Source organism: Canis lupus, chromosome 17, assembly GCF_011100685.1.
Source record: "Canis lupus familiaris isolate Mischka breed German Shepherd chromosome 17, alternate assembly UU_Cfam_GSD_1.0, whole genome shotgun sequence".
NCBI lineage: Eukaryota > Metazoa > Chordata > Mammalia > Carnivora > Canidae > Canis > Canis lupus.
In genome coordinates this window covers 19,551,472-19,577,402 of record NC_049238.1, presented here as the reverse complement: position 1 = coordinate 19,577,402, position 25,931 = coordinate 19,551,472, and the positions used below count along the sequence as shown (strand labels likewise).

Genomic DNA, 25,931 nt, shown 5'->3' with positions numbered 1-25,931 from the left:
CACCACCAGGGCTGCCCAAACTTACCGATTTATAACAGGACCTGTCCTTGCTACACAGATCCTAATACTTGTCCTCTTGCCTTCTGGCAACTTATGGGTATCAGAGTCACTGGAAAAATGTAATTAAGATTAGAAGTTTGCTTGATGAATCCAGGGTCAGGGTGAAGAGTCAGGTGTCCTCAAAAGAGGCTAAATCCCTGCTCTCTGCCTGTCATACAGGAAATGTGCCCTTTCTTTCAGGTCACTCTCTCTTTTGGGCATCCTGGATACTTCCTCTCCAACACTTCTTTTAGGCTCTTGACATCCACCAGCTCTTTTTTTCATCCAGGAGTTCCCCCCTTCCAATGTACTTCTATCACGTTTCTAAGAACCTGGCTCGTTTTACATAACCCTCCTATTTCAGGTTGACTATCTTTATCACAATCAAAAGACCTATCTCGGGGTGCCTGGCTGGCTCAGTTGGATTGATCTCAGGGTCGTAAGTTCAAGTCTCAACGTTAGATGTAGAAATTAGGGGATCCCTGGGTGGCTCAGCGGTTTAATGCCTGCCTTTGGCCCAGGGTGTGATCCTGGGGTCCTGGGATCTAGTCCCACGTCGGGCTCCCTGCAGGGAGCCTGCTTCTCCCTCTGCCTGTGTCTCTGCCCCTCTCTCTCTCATGAATAAATAAATAAAATATTTAAAAAAAATAGAGGTAGAAATTACTTTAAAAATAAATAAACTTAAAAAAAAAAAAAAAGACCTAGCTCAGTAACCACCAGGAGGGTTGCTTTGGAAGGTCAAGGACATACATGACCTGAGGATCCTTGAAACCTGCCTTGGCTTTTTCCTGACATTTTGCTAAAGTCACCCCTTGTCCTAAATCTGAGGTCTCTTCTGTTTGGGGCCTGTCTCTGTCCACTGAGGATGAAGAAGACATGACTCTCTGAGTGACTCATGAAGGGAAGGGAACCTTTCCTGTCCACATAGCTACAGATAGAGGGATGGTGCCCGAGGTTGGCAATAGGACAACTTTGAGTTTGGGCTTTCTTTTGCTTAAATTGGGAGCTGTGTGGAAGAGGTAAAATTTGAGCTTAATTTTAGAAGATGAGAATAAGGAAATTTGGCAGCTGGAGGGAAAGACTAAAAGTGGGCCAAGAGAAAGTGAAACTGATGGCCTTGCTCCATTCTGACACCTTGAGTTCTGGCTGCACGCATAGGCATCATTAGCACCGTCTGAAGGAGTCTCAAGACCAAAGAGTATAGAGTCTAAGGTGTTATGGCCACGTAGTAATGGAAAAGGAGAGGTCAGAAAGGAGACAGAATGTCTTTAAAAAGAGCCAGCCAAGCCAGATCAGAAACTTCATTTTGAGATGAGGCCGGCCGGAGGGGGGGGGGGGGGGTATCCTAAAGTGGCCTCGTGTACAGGCCTTGAATGCTGAGGAGACATCAGTGAGAGATGAAGTGAAGGAAGTGCTATTGCATTCCTCAAAGGGTGAGAGCAGGCAAGAGGCACAAATTCAGGGCTTCTCATCTCTGCATGGGGCTCTTCTGAAAAATTGTACCAGATACCTTGATTGGGTTGAAAGATGGTTTGAGCAGAAGAGCTTGTGTTTTGTGGAATGGCTCCTTCTGCTGGCTGTATGGGTTCTGGGCCTCAGTTGGGGTGGGGAGAGGGAAGTTTGAACTCCCCAAGTATTATCTGGAGAAAGTCCTCTGATGTGGTGTCCTTCTCCCTCTTCAGGGCTTGCTTGCTCTGATGGCTCTCAGAAGGATGCTGAGCCCCAGGAGGGATGGGAGGGCTGTCCTTCACAGCACAGCTCTTGACCTCATTCTACCAGCATCATCATCATCGGTGCCAGCTGGTATGTTCCCAGCTGACTGTGGCTGGAAGCCAGGCACCTGGGGCATCATCTCTTTAAGAGATGCTGGTATTCCAGAGCCTGGGAGGGCAGATGTTATCACTTCTGTTTTGCAAACGAGAAAACTGACTTCTTGGGGTTAAGTGACTCCTTCAAGGTCATGGTAATGGAACCAGAACCCAAGTCCAGACCTTCCTAAAAGTGCTATTGGCTCAACAGCCCTCTGCTGCCCAGAGCAATTACCTTCAGTTTCTCTGCTCTTCCTTCCAATTTACTGTGCACATTGAAACCAGGCTGATCTTTCCAAAATATCCAGTCCATCTGGTATTCTCAGAGTCTGCGGTTAGTCTTCACTGCTATAGATTGTATCCATTGACCTCTTTCTCTGCACCCTTTAGCCTTAGTTGTAGTGGGATGTGGCAGGTGGAGGTGGGCAAGGATTTTCTCTCACCTCAGTCTTCCATCTCTTATTTCCTTCCTATCTTACCTCATTCAAGATCTGATTCATCTTTGCTCTGCACTGCCCTCCTTAACCTCATTTATCATTCATACTGGCCACTTTTTGTTGGCTTTCAAGCCAACCAGGTCCATGGGGCTTGGTATTTGTGGTACAGTTATCTTCACAAATGTTTTTCAATGACCTTTTACTATCTCTCCAAGTCTAGTTGAATCTGTCAACTCTTTGATTGGCAGGGCCAGGAGGGTCTGCTGCTTTATCTGATGTGGGTGGAGACTGTGTGTATGTGCGCGCGCATGTATGTGAGAGAGTGTCTCCTTGAGGGGAGGGGCCTCTGCTGGGAGGAGGGAGCTTGAATTGGTGGAGGCTCTACCTGGAGGCTCCAGGAGAGGAATGTGGTCTTCTTGAGCTGCAGATGATTGTGCCCAGGAATGAGAAACTGCTGTCCTCCTAACTTAAGAGTGTGCCTTCCCCCCACCACCTGACACACAGAAAAATGGGACATTCAACACAGATCCTGAGTGACCTAGGGGACCCAGGGACTTGGCCAGGAAGAGGTTTTTCAAAGCCTGAACTCAAGGCACGCTTTTAAGGGACCCCTCTCTATCCACCTGTAGTATGAAGAGGAGAGCCCTCTCCCCAGCACTTCTTGTTCTGGAGCGCTCCCAATTTCTGCAGGCGTCTTCTGTCCGCCTCTGTGTGCTTTGAGTTTTCCCTACAGCTTCCTGGGCCTCTACGCTCATCTGTAAGCTTTTTCTTGTTTTCTTTTTTTTTTTTTTTTTTTTTTTTTTTGGTTGTGCTTCCGAGAGACTGACTTTTAACAACTTTCTCCTGGCTCTCCCAGGCTGTCCGCAACCTCCTCTCTCCTTTGGCCGGCGCTCCTGGCCCGCTCCGCGCTCCCGGCTTACCTCCGCCGCTGCAGAGCAGCCCCTTCCCTCCCGGTCCCCTTCCCTACCTCCGCGGGCTCCCCGCCTCGCCCCACGGCGCCCCTCGGAGCTCGCGCAGAGTCTGGGCGGAGGGGGCGGGCGGGCCGGCCCGGAGGAGGGGGCGGCGCCGCCTCCGGCCCGGCCTGGGCGGGGTCCTGGGAACGGGCGGAGGCCCAGCCGCGCCCCCAGGCCCCGGCGGCGGCCCGCGCCCCTCGGACGGCAGAGAGGGGCTGGCCCACTGCCAGCGTCTGAGAGCCGGCCCCCTCCCCCGGCCCGCTCGCAGCCAACCAGGCACTCCAGCGGGGCCCACGTGACCTGGAGTTCTAGACAAAGAAAATGTTCAAGCCCTCCCCCCCGCCTCCCCCCTCCCCCTCTCCCTGGCCCCCTCCGCCCCCAGCCCCATCGCCCCCTTCCCCTCCCCCCAGACGGGCAGCTACTTACAGAGCTTCAGGGCCGGGGCTCACACCTGAGCCGGACCACAGAGGGGCTGCACCTGGCCTTATGGGTAGGTTCCTGGACGGAGCCCTGGGGAGGCTGGGGGCGGGGAGGCGGCAGGGGCCGGTGGGAGGATCTCTGGGCCGCTGCAGCCCTCTGGATTTGAGAAGAGTCAAAGTATGCCTCCCTGGCCCGCAGGAGCTGGCCGCTCTGCCTGGCCCGAGTTCTGGAGATGCTGAGTTAGTGCCGTCCCACCCACTCCCGCCTCAGGAGCCCCAAGCCCCCACTCCTCCCTGCGCTCAGGTGGGACCTGGCCCTGCAGGGGCCAGAAGAGCAGCCCCAGCGTGTGAACCTGGGGCAGGAGTCCCTGAAGGCTGGGGGGCAGGCCCTGGCCCAGGGGAGCTGGGCCACCAGGAGTTGGGCTGCAAGCAGCGCCTCTGGTGAGCTACCTGGCTGATGGCTCGTTGGCATTTGCTTGCTGACCAGTGCTCCTGGCTGGTGGACCATGCTGTCCTCGGGCCGTGCCAGCCTTGTGGCCTCTTGGGAGAGGGACAGTTTCCTCTCCCGCGTGTCCCTCGGAGCCACCGGGCAGACCAGCAGAGAGAAGTGGCGTTGGGTGGGAGGGAATGCTGTGACCCTGACAGGGGCAGTGGCACATCAGCGGGTGTCGCGGGGGGGGGGGGGGGCAGCCTGACGACGGCCTGTGATGGGAGAGGTGCCTGGGACAGCCTGGGATCCACTGCACCAGCGGGGAGTCCGCATGGGCGCCCAGACCTCTGACCTTTGGAACGGGAAGCAGCCCGAGCTCCAGAGGAAGGTGGAGGCGGGACAGCTGCCCAGGACGGTGGGACTGGTCAGGGAGGCCTTGCCTCTACTAGAGTGGAGTTACCAGTGGCTTTCCAGGCTGGGCAAACTCCAGACGAAGTGGCTTCCTTGAGCCGCAGTAGTGGGAGGGGGTGGTGTGGTGTCTTCCTTGGTCCTGCCCAATCTCTGGGCCTCTCTGGAGTAGGACCTTGTGAACTGGGGGTAGGAGCCTTTAGCCCAAATGCCAAAGCCCTGAGTTAACCCTTCTTTCTCCCATTGTTTGCCTGGGGAGGAGGGTGGGAGTGAGCGTGGAAAAAAGGCATTCCCACACTGCCCTAGGCAGACTATTCTAATGAGGCCCCTCCCCCACCCAGCCACCGTCTCTGCCACTTCTTCCCCTTTCCTCATGCCTCCTGCTGCTAACCCACCCCCCCTTCCTCCTTCCCCCACCCCTGCTGGCCTCGTCCCGATGGAGGCCCCCTTCCTCCTCCTCCGCCTGCCAAAACCCTGCTGGGTGCGTGTTCTCCTGCACCTAGTGGGTTGGGGGCGCTTAGCAGCCGTCAGCAGCAGCATCTGACAAGCTGGGGGAAGTTGTGGGGGAAGAATGATGTTCAGGAACTCACTGTGGAGGGGTTGAGAAGAGAGACAAAGGGGCTGTGGGGGAGTGACGAGGGTGGCATCAGGCACGACTCCCTTCTAGACCTGGGGGGGGGGGCGCGCAGCAGCCACCCGCTGCTGCTTGCTGTGCAGGTGACTTCACCTTTCCTCAGAAGGCTCCTCCCGCCCTCTGCCACCTGTACCTGGTTGTGGTGAGGGGCCGTATCACCCCTGCAGCGGGGTCTTTGGGTCACCCATGCAAGCACCGTGGTCCAGATCAGTCATCCATGCCTGAATTTCAAGGAGGCGTGAGGCTTCTCTGTGAGCAAATCTGGGGTTTCAGTAGTGCTGCCACCACTGATTCCAGAAGAGGATGGGGTTGAGTGCACACCTAGGTGCATCTTCCTATGGGGGAGGGGGTGGTAGATAATTGATGGTAGGAAGGGGAGGGCAGGTGAGAGGCGGGAAGAGCAGTTGCTCTGCATTCTTCCACTGCTGGCATCCGGCTCATTTTCCCAGCTGTTTGTGGGCTGGGGGCAAAGGATGCATTAGCCCTTCTTAGAATACTGTTAGGGAAAAAACTAAGATTTCCATCTCCAGGGTTCAAGGACTCCACCAGAAGTAGGTTTGGTTGGTGGCCGGAGATAAAGACTGGAAGATTGAAACAAAATGAATCAACAACACAGTAGACCTTTGGGCTCAGCACAAAGGTTCTTAACCAGGGACTCTAGGGTTTGGGAGTCCATCAACAGCTTTGGAGAGTCCTTGGCATTCTTGATACTTAGATATGTCCGATTCTTAAACCAGTCAGAGAAGTTCAACAGAAATCCTTTAGATCAATTGCTTTTTTAGGTTGGAGCAACTCATGAGAAAGGACTGCTCCAGAATCAGCTGTTCAGTGAGTTGCAAGGCAAAGACCGGAACGTAGATGCTCCGACATCTAGCTTAGACTAGCTTCAAGCTCTTCTACTCCAAGTGCCTCTCCCATCCTCTTGTGTAGTCTTGAGGGTGGGCTTGCAGTCACAGTTCTAAACTCTCTGGGGAGTCCTATTGAAAGGCATGCTGAGGTTGGGAGGTTTTTCTCCGAAGGTGGTGGAAACAGGTGCAGAGCCTTAAAGTTTGAGTTCATGGGTCCCTCAGATTCAGTCTCTGGGGTGAGATTAGGTTGAATGGTTCTTAGAGCTAAGGATTTCATGCTCTGCTTTAGGGAATCCTGGAGCAGGTTTTGGGAAGGATGAGCGCCAGACAGTGAATGGATGGAGGCTGTCCAAATGGGAGCATGATTGGTTTTGGATTGTGAATTTCTCAGGATGGCAGAGAGGATGCGTGAACTGTAGTGTGTTCTCCATAAACCATTTTTGAAAGAATAAATGCATTGATGGATCTGAAAGGTGTGTGTAGAAAGAAGCGATGAATCTGATAATGTACGTTTGATAGGATCCTAAGATTCCAGAATAGCGTGGGAGCAGGCAAGCTCTGACAGGGCTTGCCTTGGTGTTCAAGCAGAGGGGGACGCAGAGCAGTGATTTCATGATCGTAGACATCACGACAAAACTAGATTTGTGGTCTGGAAGCCAAGACCAGGAATAGAAGGGGTAGATTGCCCAGGAAAATATTAAAAAAAAAAAAAAAAAAGACAAGAGGATCCAGTTCGTGATTGGGAAGTAGGATAGAAGAGGACGGAGCAAGGATCTGTGCTTGAGCTAAGGCGTGCAATGACTATTTGAATAGAATAAATCTTCCATGTCAGAGGGTGGACAACTGATGATGTTGACTGAAGGAGAAGGATTTCGTGAGAGGCACAAAAGAAGGTTGGAAAACAGCCAAATGACTTGAGTTTACCAACCCACCTCAGATTTTCCCATTTTTTTCTGTGGCAAGCCAATCGAGTTGCTGAGCAAAGAACTCTTCTTGCCCTTGACCTCCCTGTCACTGTCTCCAGACCACAAAGAGGTTGATAAGAGCCCCCCTCCCACCCCTCCCAGTATCAAGTGGCCGTGCTAATACCTGGAGAGGTCAAGGTAACTTCTGTTCCTTGTTTCTCCAGGCTGAGAAGAAAGCCAAGGTGATAGCAGTAATGAATGCTGTGGAAGAAAACCAGGGGTCTGGCGAGTCTCAGAAGGTGGAAGAGGCCAGCCCTCCTGCAGTGCAGCAGCCCACCGACCCTGCATCCCCCACTGTGGCCACCACACCTGAGCCCGTAGGGGCAGATGCTGGGGACAAGAACACCACCAAAGCAGCCGACGATGAGCCAGAGTACGAGGTGAGCGGCTCGCTTCTTCACCTGCCTCGGCCAGCTCTTTCCTGGGTCCTTCCACTGCCAGCTCTTCCCGTCCTGCTCTCCTCTCTCCACCTGACCCCAGGCCTCTTCGTCTCCCCAGTCTTGCTCTGTCCTGGTCGGTTCAGATGGAACTCCCTCCTGGCTGTCCTGACCCTCAGATGCCCAGGGCTGGGGTTGCCACGGGGGGATCAGGGTGGCAGGGCCTCGTGACCACCACGTAATGACTTCTGCTCCTTGGGGCTCCAGGACGGCCGGGGCTTTGGCATTGGGGAGCTGGTGTGGGGGAAACTTCGGGGCTTCTCCTGGTGGCCAGGCCGCATTGTGTCTTGGTGGATGACGGGCCGGAGCCGAGCAGCTGAAGGCACCCGCTGGGTCATGTGGTTTGGAGACGGCAAGTTCTCGGTGGTGAGTTGTGGGATTTGGTGGGAGCCTCAGGGAGGGATGGGTCTTGGTCCTCGGGCCTGTGGTTTTGGGCTGGGGGCTCTATCTGGAACTGGGGTGGGAGAGGTGGGCTCTGCCCGCTCCCACTCAACACGGGTGACTGGAAGATTACTTATCAACCTACCTGGTTCTCTCAAGGGCAGAGGCTGAGTCTTAAGGCCCCAGTACCTGCCCATTGCCAGGCACATGGTAGGGACTTGCTGGGTTTGGCAGGAGGAGAAACATGGCTGGTTCTCTAGGTGTGTGTTGAGAAGTTGATGCCGCTGAGCTCCTTCTGCAGTGCTTTCCACCAAGCCACCTACAACAAGCAGCCCATGTACCGAAAAGCCATCTATGAGGTCCTGCAGGTGAGTGCCCCTCCACGGCGAGGAGGCTGAGGCAGCAGGGACTCCTGGTTAGTCTGGCAGCAGGAGTTAAAAGCAGAGGTTAGGCCTGCCTGGGCAAAGGGTCTACCTGCAGGCCCTTGTGACTCCCTTTTGTCCCCCCACCCTCCACCTCCATCACTCGCCCCTTTCTGCACTCCCCTCCTCTGAAGTTCTCCTGTGACCCTCCCCTACCCCTTCTACCAGCTCTTTCCCCAGGCCACCTCTGCTGTCCTCCAGCCTGTCCTCACACCCTCCCCCATACATGTTGCTCTCCAGGTGGCCAGTAGCCGCGCGGGGAAGTTGTTCCCGGCGTGCCACGACAGCGATGAGAGCGACACTGCCAAGGCTGTGGAGGTGCAGAACAAACAGATGATCGAGTGGGCTCTTGGAGGGTTCCAGCCTTCTGGCCCCAAGGGCCTGGAGCCACCCGAAGGTAAATGCAGGTGCCCAGGCTAGCCTTCTGGGACCCCTGCCAGCCAGGCAGCTCCATGCCAGGGTTGGGAAGGCCCTGCTTAGAGCTGCCAACTCTTCGGTCGAGTGGCCCAGGGGGAGTGGCTACAAACTCCCTTTCCCTGGGGTCAGGATAGGGGCATTGCTGCTCTGGGGCTCAGAATAAGCTGCTCCCGTTGGCTTGTTGGCACTGGAGAGCTGGGAGCTAGAACAATTTGGGGAGCAAGTGGCACGCCTTTGTAGGCAGAATAGAGGAGGGGAGGGAGCTGGCACTGCTTGTCAACGGCCATGATCATGTCCCCTGCTTTCCCTCTCCAGAAGAGAAGAACCCCTACAAAGAAGTTTACACAGACATGTGGGTCGAACCCGAGGCAGCTGCCTATGCACCACCCCCACCAGCCAAAAAGCCCCGAAAGAGCACAACTGAGAAGCCCAAGGTCAAGGAGATCATTGATGAACGCACAAGAGGTAGTTGGCCTGGCTCTGGAGAGAGAGGCTCGGCGAGGCTGGCATTCAGAGGAGCGGGCATGGCCCCCTCAGCCCCCTCTGATGCTGGGCTCTCCTCCCCTCCGCAGAGCGGCTGGTGTACGAAGTGCGGCAGAAGTGCCGGAACATCGAGGGTAAGTCCTGATGGGCCTAGACCTCCTGGGGAGTCCATAGTCTGTCGCCCCCAGGTCCGGCCGCAGGGCTTGCTTCCTAGTGTGGTGTGCCCGGTGCAGAATAACATAAGTGCTTAGAAAGGTTTGAACATCACGGGACCTTGGCACCCAGTGAGAGCGTCTATCCTGCTTATGCCACCAACCCCACCCTGCTTTGCACACACAGCTGTCTTCCTGGGGCTGCCATCTTACTTTCCTACCAGTGGCACGGGCTGGTCGTTAGGGTATGGGAACTCCAGTGCGTCAGAGAAGGGTGCCCTCTTCTTGGATTTGCTTGAACTCATGACCTCTGGCTTTCTTTCATCCAGTGGTCTCTAGAGCATCTCCCATCTGTCTCCCTTGGCCTAGTCTGTCTGGCTCGGGGCCCTCAGGGCTGGCAGAGATGGGGGCAGGGCATAAGACTTAAGTACTGGCCAGGGACAGTCTCCAGTCACCCAGGGTCCAGGCCCTCTTCTCATAGGCAGGTTCTTGTCCTCGAATTACTGCCTTTCCTGGATGGGTGGCATTGCTGCCCTGAGAGCTGAGTGGGCATCGAGATTGGGGCCATGATGCCTCCCTGTTGCATGGGGTACCCTCCCAGACTCCGGTCTGCCTTCTTTTTTGGGCTGCTGCCCCGGCACACCCTTTTCTTGTGGCTTTTCTGGAGCTGAGCATTGGCCCCAAGGTGGGAAGGGGCCCTTCAAAGACATTCACTCTTTCTCTACTCTTTCCAGACATTTGTATCTCTTGTGGGAGCCTCAACGTTACCCTGGAACACCCTCTCTTTGTCGGAGGAATGTGCCAAAACTGTAAGGTAGGGGTACATCCAGCAGGGACGTGGTTGAAGGCAGCCCTCAGTCCCCGGTTGTCTGCACCTTCTCAGCTCTTTGGTCTTGTAGTCGTCTAAAGTAGCTGCCATGCTGACACCATGGTTTGCTCTGGACACAGTCCTGATAAAACAGACCCTTGGGCTTCAGAGTGTTCGACAGTGTTATCTGTCCTCCCCAAGGAGGGGAAGATTCTTTCTCCCTCCAGAGCCCATTTGGGTCCCCAGATATTGGCTCATGTGTCACAGTCCCTAGTATGGGATAGTAGGGTGGAGGGAGGGTAGAGAGTGGCTGACAAGTGGGTGGGTTGCCGTGTCCTTGGGGCCCCACGAGAAAAGCCCAGGGCTGTAACAAGGAGCAAGGGGGTGCCGCCCCCTCCTTGGCCTTGCCCTTGTCCTTCCCATGCACTGCTGTGGGTTGCGAGACCTGCTAGCCTCTTCCCAGGTCCGTGGTTCAAGAGGTTGGCAGGCTCGTGTCTGCAAGAACGAGTTGAGGTTCCAAGGTGAGGGCCCCGAGGCTGGGTTCAAAGCCTGCCTTTGCCCTGACCATGCTGCCTGTAGCCTGGTGGTCTCTGACCCTCTGCCCCGCCCTCTAGAACTGCTTCCTGGAGTGCGCATACCAGTACGATGATGATGGCTACCAGTCCTACTGCACCATTTGCTGTGGGGGGCGCGAGGTGCTCATGTGTGGGAACAATAACTGCTGCAGGTGAGGGTCCCTCCTCACCATTCCCTCCCTCCCCTCCCCTCCCTCCCTCCCCTCCCCTCCCCTCCCCTCCCCTCCCCTCCCTGGCTAACACCTCCCACCCCTCCCTGGCCCACCCTGTAGCGGCCCCCTCCCCAGCCAGGCTCTGTCTGGGGCTGAGAGGCCCCCCCCGCCACACTGGGCTTCCTTCCAGGTGCTTTTGTGTGGAGTGTGTGGATCTCTTAGTGGGGCCGGGGGCCGCCCAGGCAGCCATCAAGGAGGACCCCTGGAACTGCTACATGTGTGGGCACAAGGGCACCTACGGGCTACTGCGGCGGCGGGACGACTGGCCCTCACGGCTCCAGATGTTCTTCGCCAATAACCACGACCAGGAATTTGTGAGTGCTGGGCCTGGGGTGCCTCTTCTCACCTCCTCCCTGCTGGAGCCAGAGGGCAGGCTCAGACCTGGCAGGAGCATCTCATGGGGCCCCGGGCGACAGGCAGAAGCACCTGTGCCACTTGCAGGGGTGTGGGTTCAGAAGGCCACAGTGGGCCTAGTCGGCCGGGAGGGCCAGCCCTGGGTGCAGACCTGCAATGTACTCTCAGGCGTTCACCTGGCCTGTTGTGCTTGCTGCCTAGGACCCTCCGAAGGTTTACCCGCCTGTCCCAGCCGAGAAGAGGAAGCCCATCCGGGTGCTGTCTCTATTTGATGGAATTGCTACAGGTGAGTGTGTGGCACACCCGGAGCCCCACCCCGGGATGGGGGAGCTCCACTTGAGGAATCACCTATGTTTTAACTCTGGCAAAGCAGAATGCTAGTTAACATTACAGCTGTTAAAGTATTACCCCGCAGAGACTTTTTTTGTGTTCAGTGAGAAGTACAGTCAGTGGTCAACCACCATGTCTGGTGGGCACATTTCTCAGTGGGGGAGGCGCTCCAGCAGAGGACAGGGTGATTGCTAGTCAGAGGTTATTGAAGATTTTCACAAAGCCTCAAAAGGACAGACTCGGCGACCAAAACGAAAACATAGGCAGCGTTCTATGTATGATGACTGTAAGTCATGGTAAAAAAAAAAAACAAACAAAAACAAAAAAAAGATCAACAAGAGAGTTTAAACAATATTTAAATCACCCATAAATCTATAATTAGCATTTTGGTGTATATCTTCTTCTATTTTTTTTTTCAGTGCACATATGTGTATGTGTTTTTAGAATCCTACGTAGATAGAAAAATAAAATGAAAGGATAGTAAAATGCACACTGTGTTGTAACTCGCCTTTTTATTTGATATCGTGACTGCTTTTTCATGTTAATATGGAACTATATCCTTTATTTGTGAATGCTGCATCAGATTCCACTGGGTGAAAGTACCATAATTTAACTAACCCTCTGTTGGGTTGTTTACTATTTTTTCTCTATTATGAGCAGCCTGTGACAAGCATCGTTACACACACATCATTATATACGTAAACCATTCTCTTGTAGGGAGTGCTGGGCACCCTTAGGAAGTTTGTTTTATGTGGTTCTTGACCTTGCCAGAGAACCCTCCCAAAAGGTGTTACTGACACACAATCATCCCTCTGCCGTGCCCCCAGGCCAGCCCATGGCTTCTCCATTCTTAAGAAAGGAATAACCCTCCTTAGAACTTGTGTCTTCACGTGACCAAAGGGAGACGGCTGGGACATGGTGGCGTCCCAGGCCAGATGTTTATGTTCTGTTCTCAGCTCAGCGTTGATATTCTATAAACCTAGAGAAGTTAATTTACAGCCTTGGTTTCCCCTGCCAGAACCTTAAGGCCCACATAAACCACACCACACCCCAAGAGGCTATAAAAGCTCCTTCGTGGAGGGGGATCTGTGGGTACAGTGGAAATGGTGCTGCTGTACCCGGTTTCTCCAGAAACTCTCAGGGTCTGTTCTAATGGTTTCCTTGCCCTCAATTCAGCAAACATTTGTGAAGCCATCATGGTAAGGAAGTGAGTGTAGTTCGCTCAGGAGGAAAACACGGATGAGCTCCTTCTCTGTCTGAAGAGCATTTGCCACCCAAGAGAAGGGCTGAAGTAGAAATACCCACCGTTCTGATGAGTTGGAGAGCTATACAAAGTGCTGGGGGGTCTCCAGAGGAGGGGGGTTGCTTCCAGGGGGCTGCAGGGTGTGGGGGAGTGGGGGTGATGAAACGTTTTTTAGAGCAGGTGGCATTTGTGTTGAGTCTTGGAGGATGGGTGGAATCACAGCAGGAGGCCATAGCTGGTGGGGGGTGAGGAAGGAACAGTCAGGTAGGATGTAGGAACAACAAAGGCCACCCAAAAAGTTACCTGCTGTTCTCTCCGATTCCAGAAACCACCTCTTGTTTGGTCTTGACGGCCTTCTAAGTAGATCAAAGTAGGCATAAAATAGGATCCAGGAGGATCCTGCAGCTTCCTAGGCAGGGTGGGGCTCAAGGCTGTTGCTGGCCCACGTGTCCAGCTGACTAGAGAGCCCCCTGCGAAGACCAGGATGCTGGCAAGCAGCCCCAGTGACCGTGCCTTCTGCTGGCTGGCACAGGGCTTCTGGTGCTGAAGGACTTGGGGATTCAGGTGGACCGCTACATCGCCTCCGAGGTGTGCGAGGACTCCATCACGGTGGGCATGGTACGGCACCAGGGGAAGATCATGTACGTCGGGGACGTCCGCAGCGTCACGCAGAAGCATGTATGTCCGTGTAGTGGGACCCGCCCCACCTCCTCTGCGTTCCTTGCACTTTGCTCCTGAGGGCGGCAGTAGCCACCTTGCATTTCGCTTACCTGCTCTTTTCCTTTCTCCCCCCAATCCCCACCCCGGTCTTACCTCCTCTGCCATGTTCCCTGTCTGGAGAGGAAAATGAGCAAATCCAAATGGGAACCGGGAGCAGGCCCAGGATTTAGGCCCTAGCTGCCTCCTGGCTAGCTGCAGGGCCTTTGTAGCACGGTGCTTCAGTTCCCATTTTCTCGATACTTTGGGCAACAGCTTTACCAGCCTCCATTTCGGCAGGGGGTAGGAGATGGCTTTGGCAGGGTCTTGCCCAGATGACCCTTTGCCTTTCCAGTTATCTGTGTCTACCCCTGTAATTGCAGGCCCTCAGGGATGACCAAGGGCTTTTGGAGGGTGTTCAGGTGGCCCGAGCACCCTGCCCAAAGTGCACAGAGCACAAAGTACCTTCACATGCAGCTGCTTAGCCCGGACCGCCTTCCCTCTAAGTGGCTGCTTTTTCTGTTGGGAGCACACTGTTCCCCTGCTGGCCTCAGAAATGATCCAGTTGGATCCCTTCACTTTGTTTCAGAAACTGAACTCAGCCTCAGTGACTTGTCCATGGCGCTGTGTGTGTGTGTGTGTGTGTGTGTGTGTGTGTAGTATGTACATCCGAGTGTATATAGTGGGCATACCAAGCAGCTGGGTCTCCTTTCTCCCATGTCAAAGTACTTTTATGCCGAATCCACAGATAATTTCCTTCTTCCTTTCTGCCTCTGTCCCCGGACATCAGGCCATCCCGTTACCTTTATCCTCCCAGATCCAGGAGTGGGGCCCGTTCGATCTGGTGATTGGGGGCAGTCCTTGCAATGATCTCTCCATCGTCAATCCTGCCCGTAAAGGACTCTACGGTAGGTGCCGCGCTCACCCCTCCACCTTCTGAGCTGGTGCTTCCGCACATAGGTTTCCTCCTTGGATATTTCTGCCCTGGGACGGCTACTCCCGACGACCCTGTCCTCCCTTGCCCTCCCTGTGCCCGAGCCACACCACTGTCTCATGCAGACAGCCCCAGCTGATGGCTTTCTCTTCCGACCTCTCAGAGGGCACTGGCCGGCTCTTCTTTGAGTTCTACCGCCTGCTGCATGATGCGCGGCCCAAGGAGGGAGATGACCGCCCCTTCTTCTGGCTCTTTGAGAATGTGGTGGCCATGGGCGTTAGTGACAAGAGGGACATCTCGCGATTTCTCGAGGTATAGCCAGCAACCTTGGTTTGGCCAGCTCTCTAATGGCTTCTACCTTGGGCTGCTGCTTTATCCCTGTCTCATCTGCATTGTGGAGCTGGGGACTGGTGACTTCTGCTTTGCAAGGGGCCTGTTTGGGAAGCTCAGGGCTTCCCGGTTAGACAGGGAGGAAACACTGATAGAGGATGCCCCTGGAAAGAACCTCGTGGTCTGACTCTGAGAGGTAGTATGTGGGTGTGGGCCTCAGGGCTGGAAGGGCTTCACCATTCCCAAGTAGGGTGGGGTGCCAGACTCCTAGAGTTTGGGGTTCTATGTGGTGTTTCACTGGGGGAAATCTTCGAGATGGCCAAATCCGTTTTCCCTGACCAGAATGGCTTGCCCTTGTTCCCCTGGCACCATGACAGATGCTCTATGGCACTTAGGAAGTTAAAAAAAAAAAAAGATGGCTTACCTGGATTTATTCCCCATGATATGGGTCCCTTGTCAGTGCTGAGCCGGGTTGGAACCACACACAGAAGGTCTCTGTGGCCAGATGCATTCTCGGTTGCTGGGAGGGCGGGGAGATGGTCTGGGAGCTCAAGACTGTGATCCAGAATCATGGGGTCAGTAATCCCTCAAGCTGATGTTCTTAAAATGCAAACAAACGTATATTTGGCTTGTAATCTGGACATAGAGCAAACATGTCCATACTCATTGGAACTTCCCTGCTCAGAGCCTCTGGGTCAGCTAGAGCTACATAGTCCAGTAGGGTAGCCATCAGCCCTGTGTGGTATTTGAGTTAACATTAAAATTCCTCAGTCGCTCTAGCCTCATTTCAAGTACTCATTAGCCACCTGCAGCTACTCCGTTGAACAGTGCAGACAAAAAACATTTCTATCATCACAGAATATTCAGTTAGACTACAGTGCTCTAGAATGTTCTAATGAGAGCATGTGGAATATGGCTGGATTCCATTCTGGCTTTTCCTGGAGGCTTCAGGCAGTCCCACTGCGTGGCTTCCTGAGAGAAAGGAAAAAGCAAGTACCTTTCAGCCTGTAAGGCTCTCAACTAGCAAAATTTCCTGGCATAATCTGCTATTCCTTTATTTCTGATCTTTAATCTTTCTCCTGTTTTATAGTCCAACCCTGTGATGATTGATGCCAAAGAAGTGTCAGCTGCACACAGGGCCCGCTACTTCTGGGGGAACCTTCCTGGTATGAACAGGTTGGTGAGAGTGCCCGGGCCAGGGGTGGCTGCGGGTTGGTGTCTGCAGGCAGCTCGGCCCAAGGAGGAGGAGGTCACTGAGTGAGCCCTCTTGGGCATACCTTCCCCTGCTGACCAGCTTGCTGCTCTACCATGTTCTTCTCTGTTTCCTTCTCCTTGAGGGAGAACGGGAGTCAGGGTGTAGAAAATACTTGCCTGAGAAACCAGTAGCTAGGGGTCGAAATAGGAGAATCACTGTGCTGCTGAGTTACATAGTTGGTTCTCCTGCACTGGTGATGTATCTAGAATCCGCTTGTCCTTAGTCTCCAGAGGTAAGCTGTGGAGGGTGGAGTTGGGGTGGGGAAGAGCAGTGCCCACAGCTGGGCCACACCTGCTCCAGGAGAGGGAATCTCGAAGTAGCTCCATGCAGCTCAGAGGGTCCCACTTTGCTTACTATCCACGCACTTTGTTGGCTTCAGATCCTTTTTTGGAAAGATGTTCTTTGCTTCGATTACACAGGTAGAGATGTTAATGTCCAGGAATGAAGAGAAGGATTTCTTCAGTGTAATAGTTGGATTTTAAAAAGGCCTATGAGGAGAAAGGAATTCTGGTTGAACATTAGCAGTTCAAGAGTAGAGTCAGGTCCACCCTATCTAAATATCTGTGATGCAGCACAATATTTTCCAGAATGTTCTAAGAGTGGATTGTCACCCTTGCTTATATCTATAAATCGTTAACATCATGTAATCTGGCCTCAGCCTTCTGTCCCCCTTAGCCATTAGCATGAAGTTGTAGGAACATCCCCAGTCTCATATCCGTTTGGCAAAGCTCCTATGTTTTATGAGGGCTTATTGATGGGAAGGAGACTTGTCTGTGGGAGGGTTGACCTGCAGACCATTTAGTGCCTCCTCCTAAGTTCCCAAGCTGTAGGTGTGTTCTGAAAGTAGACTGGGTCATGTAGTCCAGTATTTCATGGAGCCACGAACTCTGTGTCTCTTCCCAGACCTGGGTCCTATGGGATTGTTCTCCCCTCCTTCTTCCAACTCTAAAATTCCAGAACCCTGAACTTCGAGGGGGAGCAGAGGTGCCGTGTGGGTCCACCTAGAATGTGTGTGTGCATAAATGGGGTGGAGGCTGGAGGTGTGCACTTTGGCCTGGGGTCCCTGTGGGCCCCATGCTGAGATGGTAGACTTGTGTGAAATGTCAGAAAAGGTCAGCGCCAAAGGTGATGTTCAGTGATATGCTCTGCCCTCCAAAAGGTGACATGTTCAGTGTCACAGAGTTTTAGTCTTCTGGGAACTGCAGAAGTGAAGGTACACGCTTTGATGAATTTCATCTAGTGTGCACACCCATGCAACCCTCACCATTGTCAAGACACAGAACATTTGGTTACCCCCCAAAGCTTGCTTTGTGGTGGATACCTTTTTTTCTTTTTTAAGATTTTAATTTATTAATTAATTAGCATAGGAGTTGGGGGGAGGGGCAGAGGGAGAGGGACAAGCAGACTCCCTGCTGAGCGCTGACACTCCCTCCCTCAATAATGCGGGGCCTGATTGAGATCATGACCTGAGCCAAGGTCAGATGCTCAACTGACTGAGCCACCAAGGCGCCCCCGTGAAAGGTATTTTTAGAACTCAGTGTATTTTAAGATGACTGGCACAAAAGTAATTGGGTTTTCCTTTTTCTGGGCAGGCATTATCTGCTTATCTATAGATTGAGACCACTGTGGAATTTCCCTTTAAGGATTAACGCTTGGTGGACTGCCCGTAGACGGCTGCAGTGTGTGTGCATATGTTCTGGGGGAGTTTGAAGGGGTCATGATGTGTGTGGGGGTGATGACGGTCCTCTCACCTCTCCGTGTGAGTCCTGGCTGCTGGGCCAGCACCGCCACGCGCATCCCTGTTGCTCTCCTGGTCTCTGTCGTTATCTTCTCTTTCTGCCTCCTAGGCCGTTGGCATCCACTGTGAATGATAAGCTGGAGCTGCAGGAGTGTCTGGAGCACGGCAGGATAGCCAAGGTTAGCCCCGGCGCCAAAGCCCTGTGCTGGGGGGTAGGGAGAAGGGGAGAGATGGCAGGATGAGCCAGTGTGCTCCCCAGGGCAGTGTCTGCAGCTAGTGCAGAGAAGGCAGTTTAGGAGGTGGCACGGGGTCACACACCCAGTCGGCCAGAGGGGAGGACCCAGGGGACAGCCTGAAGGGCAAGGAGAGAGACCAGAAATCCTTCCTGGCCTTCAGCCCATCCTCGCTGAGCTCGCCTGCTGGTCCTGTGGGACGCAGACACTTCAGAAGTCTTTGCCAAGGTCCCTAGATCTCCTAGGGCTCTTAAATCTTTTGGCCAGGACCTATTGCACGAGCCTTCAGGATGGCGTGTTCTCCTGTGATGTGGAAGCTGCACTTCTCTCTGGAGAAATCTCCCGGAGTGAGTGTACCAGGCGTCAGGTTCCATGAGGTCAGGCGCCAGCATCCGGGACTGCTGGCACCCCAGAGATGTCTGTCAGGAGCCCCTCAGTGATTTGGCATCCTTTTTGCCTGCAATTCGCTACACCTGTGCAAGAACCCATTCTTAGAAGACTTAGGAAGTTCAGTGGCTCGAGCTGCTACCTCTCAAGTCCTCGGCCAGTGGGACCAGACTAAGGATAGCCGGGTGACCTCAAAGTGGAAAGAAGAGCAGGGCAGTGGGATCTGCGGAGGCTCACACTGGGGTCTGACCCGGCCACCTGGATGGACCAGGCCTTGTCAGTGTTTGACTCTCCCGTCCTGGCAAGTGCCTGGTGCACGTGTTATAGACGCATGGCCAGCGAGTGAGTGCTCATTCCTCTTTTCCTCTCCTCGTCTTCTAGTTCAGCAAAGTGAGGACCATTACTACTAGGTCGAACTCCATAAAGCAGGGCAAAGACCAGCATTTCCCCGTCTTCATGAATGAGAAAGAGGACATCTTATGGTGCACTGAAATGGAAAGGTAGTACCCGAGGCCACGTGCTTGTGTCCTGGGGTGCGTGGCGCGTGGTGATTGCTGCCTCTGAGGGAAGAATCGCTGCCCCTTTGGGCTGGGCTTGTAGTTTCCACAGATGCCACTTGAGCATTTCCCAACACAGCAGGTTCCTGGAGGGGAGGGGGTGGGCAGACGCTCCTGTGCATTGTAAGGCCGGGCCCAGGGTCACAGGGGTCTAGGAAACCCGTTCAGGGGGCCATGGCTCCCAGGGGTCCTGCTAAACCTCCAGGAAACAGTGCAACCCCAGGAGCTTCCTCCACTCTCACTACTCGTTTTGGGGACTTTGCAAACCAGGATGGCACAGGACCAGGCAGGCTACATGGCCTCACGTCCTGACTGGGTATAAACTAATCGCCTGGGCTAGACGGCCTCCTCGCCCCCAGTGTAGTCGCAGTTTAGCCGAAGTGACCCTTTACACGCACACCCGGAGCAAACGGAAGGCTGAAGCTTCTCCAGCCAGGCAGCAGCACGGCTCCTTGGTCAAGTATTTGCTCTCGGGGGAAGGTACTAGGGAGGTGTGTTTATTACCGACAGACTCTGGATCTGTTTTTCCCCAAATGCTAACTTTGTTTCTGCTGTGTGGCCACTCCCGGTCAGCGGGTGTCTTCTCCCTTCAGATGCACGGCAAGTGGCAGGGGGCCCGGGTTGTGATGGGTGACAAAAGACGGAAGATGCAGCCGGGTCGCACCCGTCCACGATCACCGCCCCCAACCCCCTGCCCTTTCTGCCTTTTCTCCCCAGGGTGTTTGGCTTCCCTGTCCACTATACCGATGTCTCCAACATGAGCCGCTTGGCGAGGCAGAGACTGCTGGGCCGGTCGTGGAGCGTGCCGGTCATCCGCCACCTCTTCGCTCCGCTGAAGGAATATTTTGCTTGTGTGTAAGGGACATGAGGGCAGACTGAGGTAGTGACACAAAGTTAAACAAAAAAAAAAAAAAAACACAAAACACCAACAACATGAGGATGGAGAGAAGTATCAGCACCCAGAAGAGAAAAAGGAAATTTAAAACAAAAACCAGAGGCGGAAGTACCGGAGGGCTTTGCCTTGCACAAAGGGTTGGACGTCATCTCCTGATTTTTCAATGTTAATCTTCAGTCCTATTTAAAAACAAAACCAAGCTCCCTCCCATCTCTCCCCCCCCCCCCTTTTTTTTGGTCAAACCTTTTGTTTTCTACTCTTTTCAGAGGGGTTTTCTGTTCGTTTGGGTTTTTGTTTCTTGCTGTGATTGAAACAAGAGGGTTTATTGCAGCAAAAACCAGTAACAGGAAATAGTAACAATACCTTGCAGAGGAAGGACAGGAGAAAAAAAAAGGAAATTCTACAGAAATCTATATATTGGAGATTTTTTTTTTTTAACTATATATCTTTTTTTGTTGTTGTCTCTAGCCTGATCAGATAGGAGCACAAGCAGGGGGCGGAAAATAGTGACGCTCAGCGGCAGAATTTCCTTCCAGCCGCTGAGCTGTCTTGCCAGCACCATTCCTGGTCATGCAGAACAGAGCCCAACGAGCAGCAGGGAGACAGATCACACAAGACCCTTTTATACAGTATTTCAGGTGCCTACCACACAGGAAACCTTGAAGAAAATCAGTTTCTAGAAGCCGCTGTTACCTCTTGTTTACAGTTTATATATATATGATAGATATGAGATATATATATAAAAGGTACTGTTAACTACTGTACAACCTGACTTCATAATGGTGCTTTAAAACAGCGAGATGAGTAAAAACATCAGCTTCCACGTTGCCTTATGTGCAAAGGGTTTTAACGTTGGATGGAGAAGGGAGGCAGCTTGAAGGTGAATCGTTGCCATGGCGGGCTTTCCCCCTGGTGTTTAACAAGGCGAAGGAGGAGAATTCGGGACCCACGTACTCCCACTTCTCCCTGCCAAAAACAGGGGTGAGACGGGGTGGGCCGGACCGTGGAGGGCTGAGAGTGGGATTCATCCAGGCTCACGCAATAACCTTTCGATTTTTTTTTTTTTTTTCCAAAAAAAAGGAGACTCCCTCGGCAAGATGGCAGGATAAAGGGGTCTTCATTCCCAATTTCTCACATTAGCCGATTCGAGGGCTCCTTGTGGTGGGATCAGAAATTATCCAGAGTGTGGGAAAGTGACCGTTAAAAACCCCACCTGGAGCAAATAAAAAAACATACAAAACGTACTGGTGCTTTCCTGTCTAAGTCGCCTTTTGTGTGTTCTTTTATGAGGCCCTCACCATCCACCCTCTGTGCACAAGGCGGCTTCCGGCCCCTGGAATGTGATGTTTTTGGTCATCTCCAAAGGCTGCAGTTTTATACTGGGAGGCTGATGACACCTTTTGTTATAATTATTCTTATGGTTCTGGTTATAATTATGTTTGTTTTCAGATTTTCTTTAAGAAAACAAAAACCCAACCCCCCCTTCCTTTCGGTTATAAACCAAGGTGCGGGGAGCAGGGTGCTTCTGAGTAAGTGGTGGCCCTGGTGCCCTGGCTCCCCACCCCTCGGGCCAGGTGGGCCACCGGGCGCAGCGACAGCCGGGCTGCCAGGGGAGTCCCCTGAGGCCGGCCTTCTGGGCGCGTCCCTCTTCTCTTCTACTTCCCCTCCTCTTGAGTCACGTGTGTCAGGGCTGGAGGGAGGACCGGGCCATCTCTCTCCTCGTGTGTATGATTGGAGTGGTGTGTATTTCTTTTCTAGTACTTGGTCTGATGATAGCTGTGCTCGCACCTGGAGCCAGCAGCACCTGGAGCCCCATGTGTGCGGACACTTGGCTCCACCTCCTACCGAGGCAGGCAGCCTGGTGTCGGCGGTAGGCAGGGCCAGCGTTGGTGGCTCCAGGGTGAGGGCCCAATGGGCAGATGCTTGCCTGGATAGATGGGGTGTAGATATGTGGCATATAGAGATATATATTTTATAATGGGAGGGGGGATGGCACCTCCTGGGACTGGCAGGGCTGGGAGGTGTGCTGTCAAGCACATGGTCCCAAGTTCGCATCCCTAGAAAGATAGGGCCTATGGTGATAGGCGCTATATTAAATACATAGATAGGGTCATGTATAAGAAATATTATGTAGTGGGGAGCGGGACAAGGGGGCTCAGAGTGCTGAGCCCCAGGTCCCACTGCAGACATAAGCCCCACACCAATCAATCAATCCCACACGCATACACAGGAACAGATTTCTACCGATGCAGAATGGGCGCACTCACACACGCACACACAGCCAGGGGGCTCCCAGCACTCCTCCCCAGGATTCAGGACTTGGTGGCGTCGGCCCTGCAGCTCTTTACCTCTGTTGCCCTGATTGCAGGTAGACCGTCAATCCCAGAAGTTGCTAGGTGCTGAAGGCAGGAAAAGGAGGAGGTTTTATTTCCGCAGGTGCTCTCCTCTAGCAGGTAGCGTTCTATCTCTTTTGCCCCTGGTGATGTCAAAAGATTCTTCTGTTAGCAACCTGTGATACTGACCTGCAACTCTAGGCACCAGTCAAGTCAGCCCTCGACTCCCCCTACCTATTCTCCCCCAACCAAAATAAAATTTGACATCCAGGTCTGTCTTGGCCAGGGGGCTTCCATTGGGGAAAAAAAAAATGGGACAGTGAAACTTATCTTTTGAATAAAGGAAATTAGCAATTGGTGACAAAACTAAACCAAGGCTTTGAATCCCTTGCTCGTTGCTCAGGAGTAAGCTCACAGCTGGTGGCCACAGTCTCCCGTTCCTTTTAGAGGTGCTTGGTCCTGGGCTTCAAGCTACTGGTTTCCTGGTCAGATTGGTTTTTAAGATCCCACCCAGGTGCTTCCTGCCAGCTCTGTGACGTGGTGGCAGGTGGCCATGATGAGCCCCCTTGGGGCTGGAGCAGCTAGGAGGGGGGATACCTCTGTCTCTCCCTTGTTGGAATCCCTGTACCTAACTGTGGTGCTCGCCCTGCCCCCTCCTTCTCCAGCCGGGCCCCATCTTCCTGGCCTGGGTCCACCAGCAGCACTCCAGGAGGGCTGCGGGGAGGAGGGGCTGCATCAGGCAGTCCAAGGTGCTCCCTCCCCCACTGGCCAATGCTATGGTCTTCACAGCCCCCGGTGTCGGGACCAGGCCCTTCATGGGCCTTCCTCTGCAAACAGACTTCCCAGCTCTCCTGGCCCTCCTGGGCCTTTTCCCCACTGCTTATGTGAAGGAGTTTGCCTTTCCTGATGGTCCAAGCTCCACCCCATGGGCGCGGGGTGGGGGGGGGTTGATGTGGGGAAGAAACTTGGTAGCCATGGAACACGGCAAGCCTGAGGGCTTAGTGTGGGCTGGCCAGCTTGCTGGGAGGAGGCCTGGTTGTTGTGGCTGATGTACTTAAGAGCACTTGTTCCTCCTGGTCCCAACAACCTGACTAGGCCCTGGAATGGGCCAGATGACAGTTATCACCAGCTTTTCTTCCAGCTCAACCCACAGGCCTGGTCCCCCATCAGAACTTGGGAGGGCACAGGGGACCTTGGGAATGTGCCAACCTGACCACTTCAGATGCTCACAACAGTCTGCTGCTAGCCCTGGGTGGGGCGCTTCTGGGGACACAAATCCAGTCGCCTTCTGAAGGCTTTGTGCTTTGGCTGACGTAGAGTTGTATGAGGATTTAAGGTGGGGGTCGTTGCACTTGCTGTGGTTCGTAAAGCTGCGGATAGAAGCGTGGAATAGGAGAAACCAAGAAGGCCTCCGGAAAATTCTGGAGTGTGTCCCCAGTGGGATTTTCTTTCTGATGACATTTACCCCTGGAAACCAGGGCTTCCAGGGACTGAGGATGGTGCCTCCCTTATGTTGCAGGTGCCAAGTGGAAGGTGGTGCCAAAGAGATTGGTGGTTTTTGTCTGGGGTAAGTCGCTGGGGGCTTGTGCCAGAGTCACAGAGCCATCAGTCTCCTGCTTGAGGAGTAAGTGAGTCTCTCGCAGGCGGCTGCTGAGCCCTGTGGGCCAGCCTTGAGCTGGCTGGTGCTAAGCCCCTACCCTTGGGACTGACTGGAGAGCAGTAGGCTGGGGGAACCACAGGTGAAGACTCGGGTGGGGAGAGAGTTCTTGCAGTCAACAGATGACATGAGCCTCTTACTATCTGTTTTTCTCTCTAGACCCCAGAGTCTTCCTGCTATTGAACATTATTCTAGAAAGCAAACTTCCCCAAAGAGCATCCAGGACCTCTTAGCTTTTGAGACAGGCCTGGGAGTGGTTGTCTGGTAGAAATGCCCGTAGGAGTCTTGGTGAGTCGCTAGGGTGTGGATTGGGACAGGCAGACCCGGCAGCAGGAAAGGCTGTTGGACATTGAACTGCTCTCCCTCCTTCCTGCTTTGCTGACAGTTCTGGGAAAGCCTAGATGGGAATACCCGCCATCTCTAGCACAAGAAGGTCTGTCGCAGGAGCAAGAGAGGGAATATTTCAGTGGAGCCATCTGGGAGGTGTTCTGCAGAAAACTGCAACCCGTAGTCTTCCTATGCTTGATGATCTAAGTATATGTAAAGTAGATCTTGGAGGAGGTTTTGAATTCCTGCCGCCGTTCTGCTTGGCCAGAGTTGCTATGGCACTAGGGCCTTCCAGAGGAGTCGTTAGCCCCCTCAAGCTGTGGATTAGGGCCTTGGGGCCTCCCTGGCACCGTGATCTGGAGAGGACTGGCTGTTTCCCTTGGTCAGGGGGATAGCTGACCCAAGATTCTGGCGAGAAGAGAGTTTCTAGCCAGGCCTCATACTGATCCCAGGAGGTGAGGAATCTGAATTTTTCTTTGGGCATTGTCTAGTCTGGTTGCTCCTAGGGTTGTGATTTGAGGTGACACTGGAGTTGTCCTTGGCAGGAAAGCTGAAGGCTTTGCTCCAGCACAGGATGGGAGGGTGCTATGGAGGACTGGCCTGGAGCTAGCATGGCCTGACCCCGCGGAGGCAGGGATTAACTACGCTTGTTTGCAGGGTCTGGGAGGAAAGAGGGAAGATTAATGGCAAGGATTGACTGACTCCACAATGCTAGCAGAAGCTCTCGAATCTCTTTACATTGTGGTAAAGGAAAGCTTGGGTGTCTTTGGGAAGCGAGGGCAGCCCTCCCGTCCCCTTGTGTCTCAGAGACCTGGCCGAAGCGGGCCTTTGTTTGGTGACCTTTCCCTCAGCAGTGGGGCTTCTGGGGTGAGAGGAACAGGCAGGTCTGAACCCCGAGGACGAGCACGCAGGGTCCCTTTGCTAGTTGTGACGGGCTGAATTGTCTGAACGGAGGCCCGCGGACTCCTGGAACTCTGGTAACTGGAAACCCCCCCCCAAATCTGCTCCACCTTACGGGCAGGCGGGTGACTCCCCCTCACCCCCAGTCCAGCAGCCTCCAGCCCTCCCCCCACCCCACGCCTGAGGAGATGAGCAGGGATCAAAAGCCTCGCCCGCAGTCCCATTTCACGTCCCAGACTGATTCGGTCGCACAGCCCTAGAATTCACCAACCAACCCAAAAAATGCCGAAATTTCTTAGAATACGCAGAGGGAGGAGGTGACTCAACAAGGTGCTAAAACATTTTATTAAAAATATATATTGTTAAATTAAGTCTGCTGTCTGGACAATGACTGTTTGTTTTGTTTTCTTGTAGTGGAGTTTAAAAGAGACTATTATTTTACTCTGATATATTATTATTAAAAAGGCATTTTAACTTTGTACTTGAAAACTAAATGAGCGATTTCATGTGTTTTAGCTGAGGCATTGAAGTAGCGGGTGCTTACTTATTTGTGGGAAATCATGTATTCATACTGAAGAATAAACTCTGTAGCTGATTTGGTAATACCTTTTACTGTTACAGACGATTTCGCTTTGACCCCGGCGGCAGAGCACTTTTACTCCACATTCCACGCAGCTAAATGCAGGACTTCCTCCCCGCCCCTCCCCACCCCCCTTTCTCTTCAGTTCCTCTTTTTTTCCTTTTTTTTTTTTCTTTTTCCTTTGGGTTTTTTTTCTTCTTTTTCTTCCTCCTCTTCTCCTCTTCTTCTCCTTCTCCTTCTCCTTCTCCTTCTTCTTCTTCTTCCGTTTGTTTGTTTTCCTGGTTCCAGCATCCTTTCACCACTGTATTTTTTTTTTAGGGTTGCTTCTCTATTTATTGAAAATAATAATGTACA

General features: G+C 53.3%; 1 protein-coding gene across 4 annotated transcripts in view; it reads left to right on the top strand.

Moving 5' to 3' along the window:
* DNMT3A (DNA methyltransferase 3 alpha) overlaps positions 1-25,592 on the top strand; it is a 103,709-nt gene extending 78,117 nt beyond the window's left edge. For 3 of the 4 annotated variants that reach the window (XM_038560954.1, XM_038560953.1, XM_038560955.1), the window contains exons 7-23: positions 7,106-7,321; positions 7,586-7,744; positions 8,020-8,127; positions 8,422-8,578; positions 8,914-9,063; positions 9,171-9,215; positions 9,968-10,047; positions 10,656-10,768; positions 10,959-11,142; positions 11,384-11,468; positions 13,288-13,433; positions 14,269-14,359; positions 14,549-14,697; positions 15,806-15,891; positions 17,818-17,887; positions 18,710-18,828; positions 19,603-25,592. In XM_038560954.1, the coding sequence (XP_038416882.1) occupies positions 7,106-7,321; positions 7,586-7,744; positions 8,020-8,127; positions 8,422-8,578; positions 8,914-9,063; positions 9,171-9,215; positions 9,968-10,047; positions 10,656-10,768; positions 10,959-11,142; positions 11,384-11,468; positions 13,288-13,433; positions 14,269-14,359; positions 14,549-14,697; positions 15,806-15,891; positions 17,818-17,887; positions 18,710-18,828; positions 19,603-19,744 (2,100 nt within the window). In that variant the 3' untranslated portion in view covers positions 19,745-25,592. Of the gene's footprint in view, positions 1-3,609; positions 3,728-7,105; positions 7,322-7,585; positions 7,745-8,019; positions 8,128-8,421; positions 8,579-8,913; positions 9,064-9,170; positions 9,216-9,967; positions 10,048-10,655; positions 10,769-10,958; positions 11,143-11,383; positions 11,469-13,287; positions 13,434-14,268; positions 14,360-14,548; positions 14,698-15,805; positions 15,892-17,817; positions 17,888-18,709; positions 18,829-19,602 lie in introns of those variants that run through there. The other variant, XM_038560956.1, reaches the window with a different exon arrangement.
* The last annotated feature ends 339 nt before the right edge of the window (positions 25,593-25,931 follow it).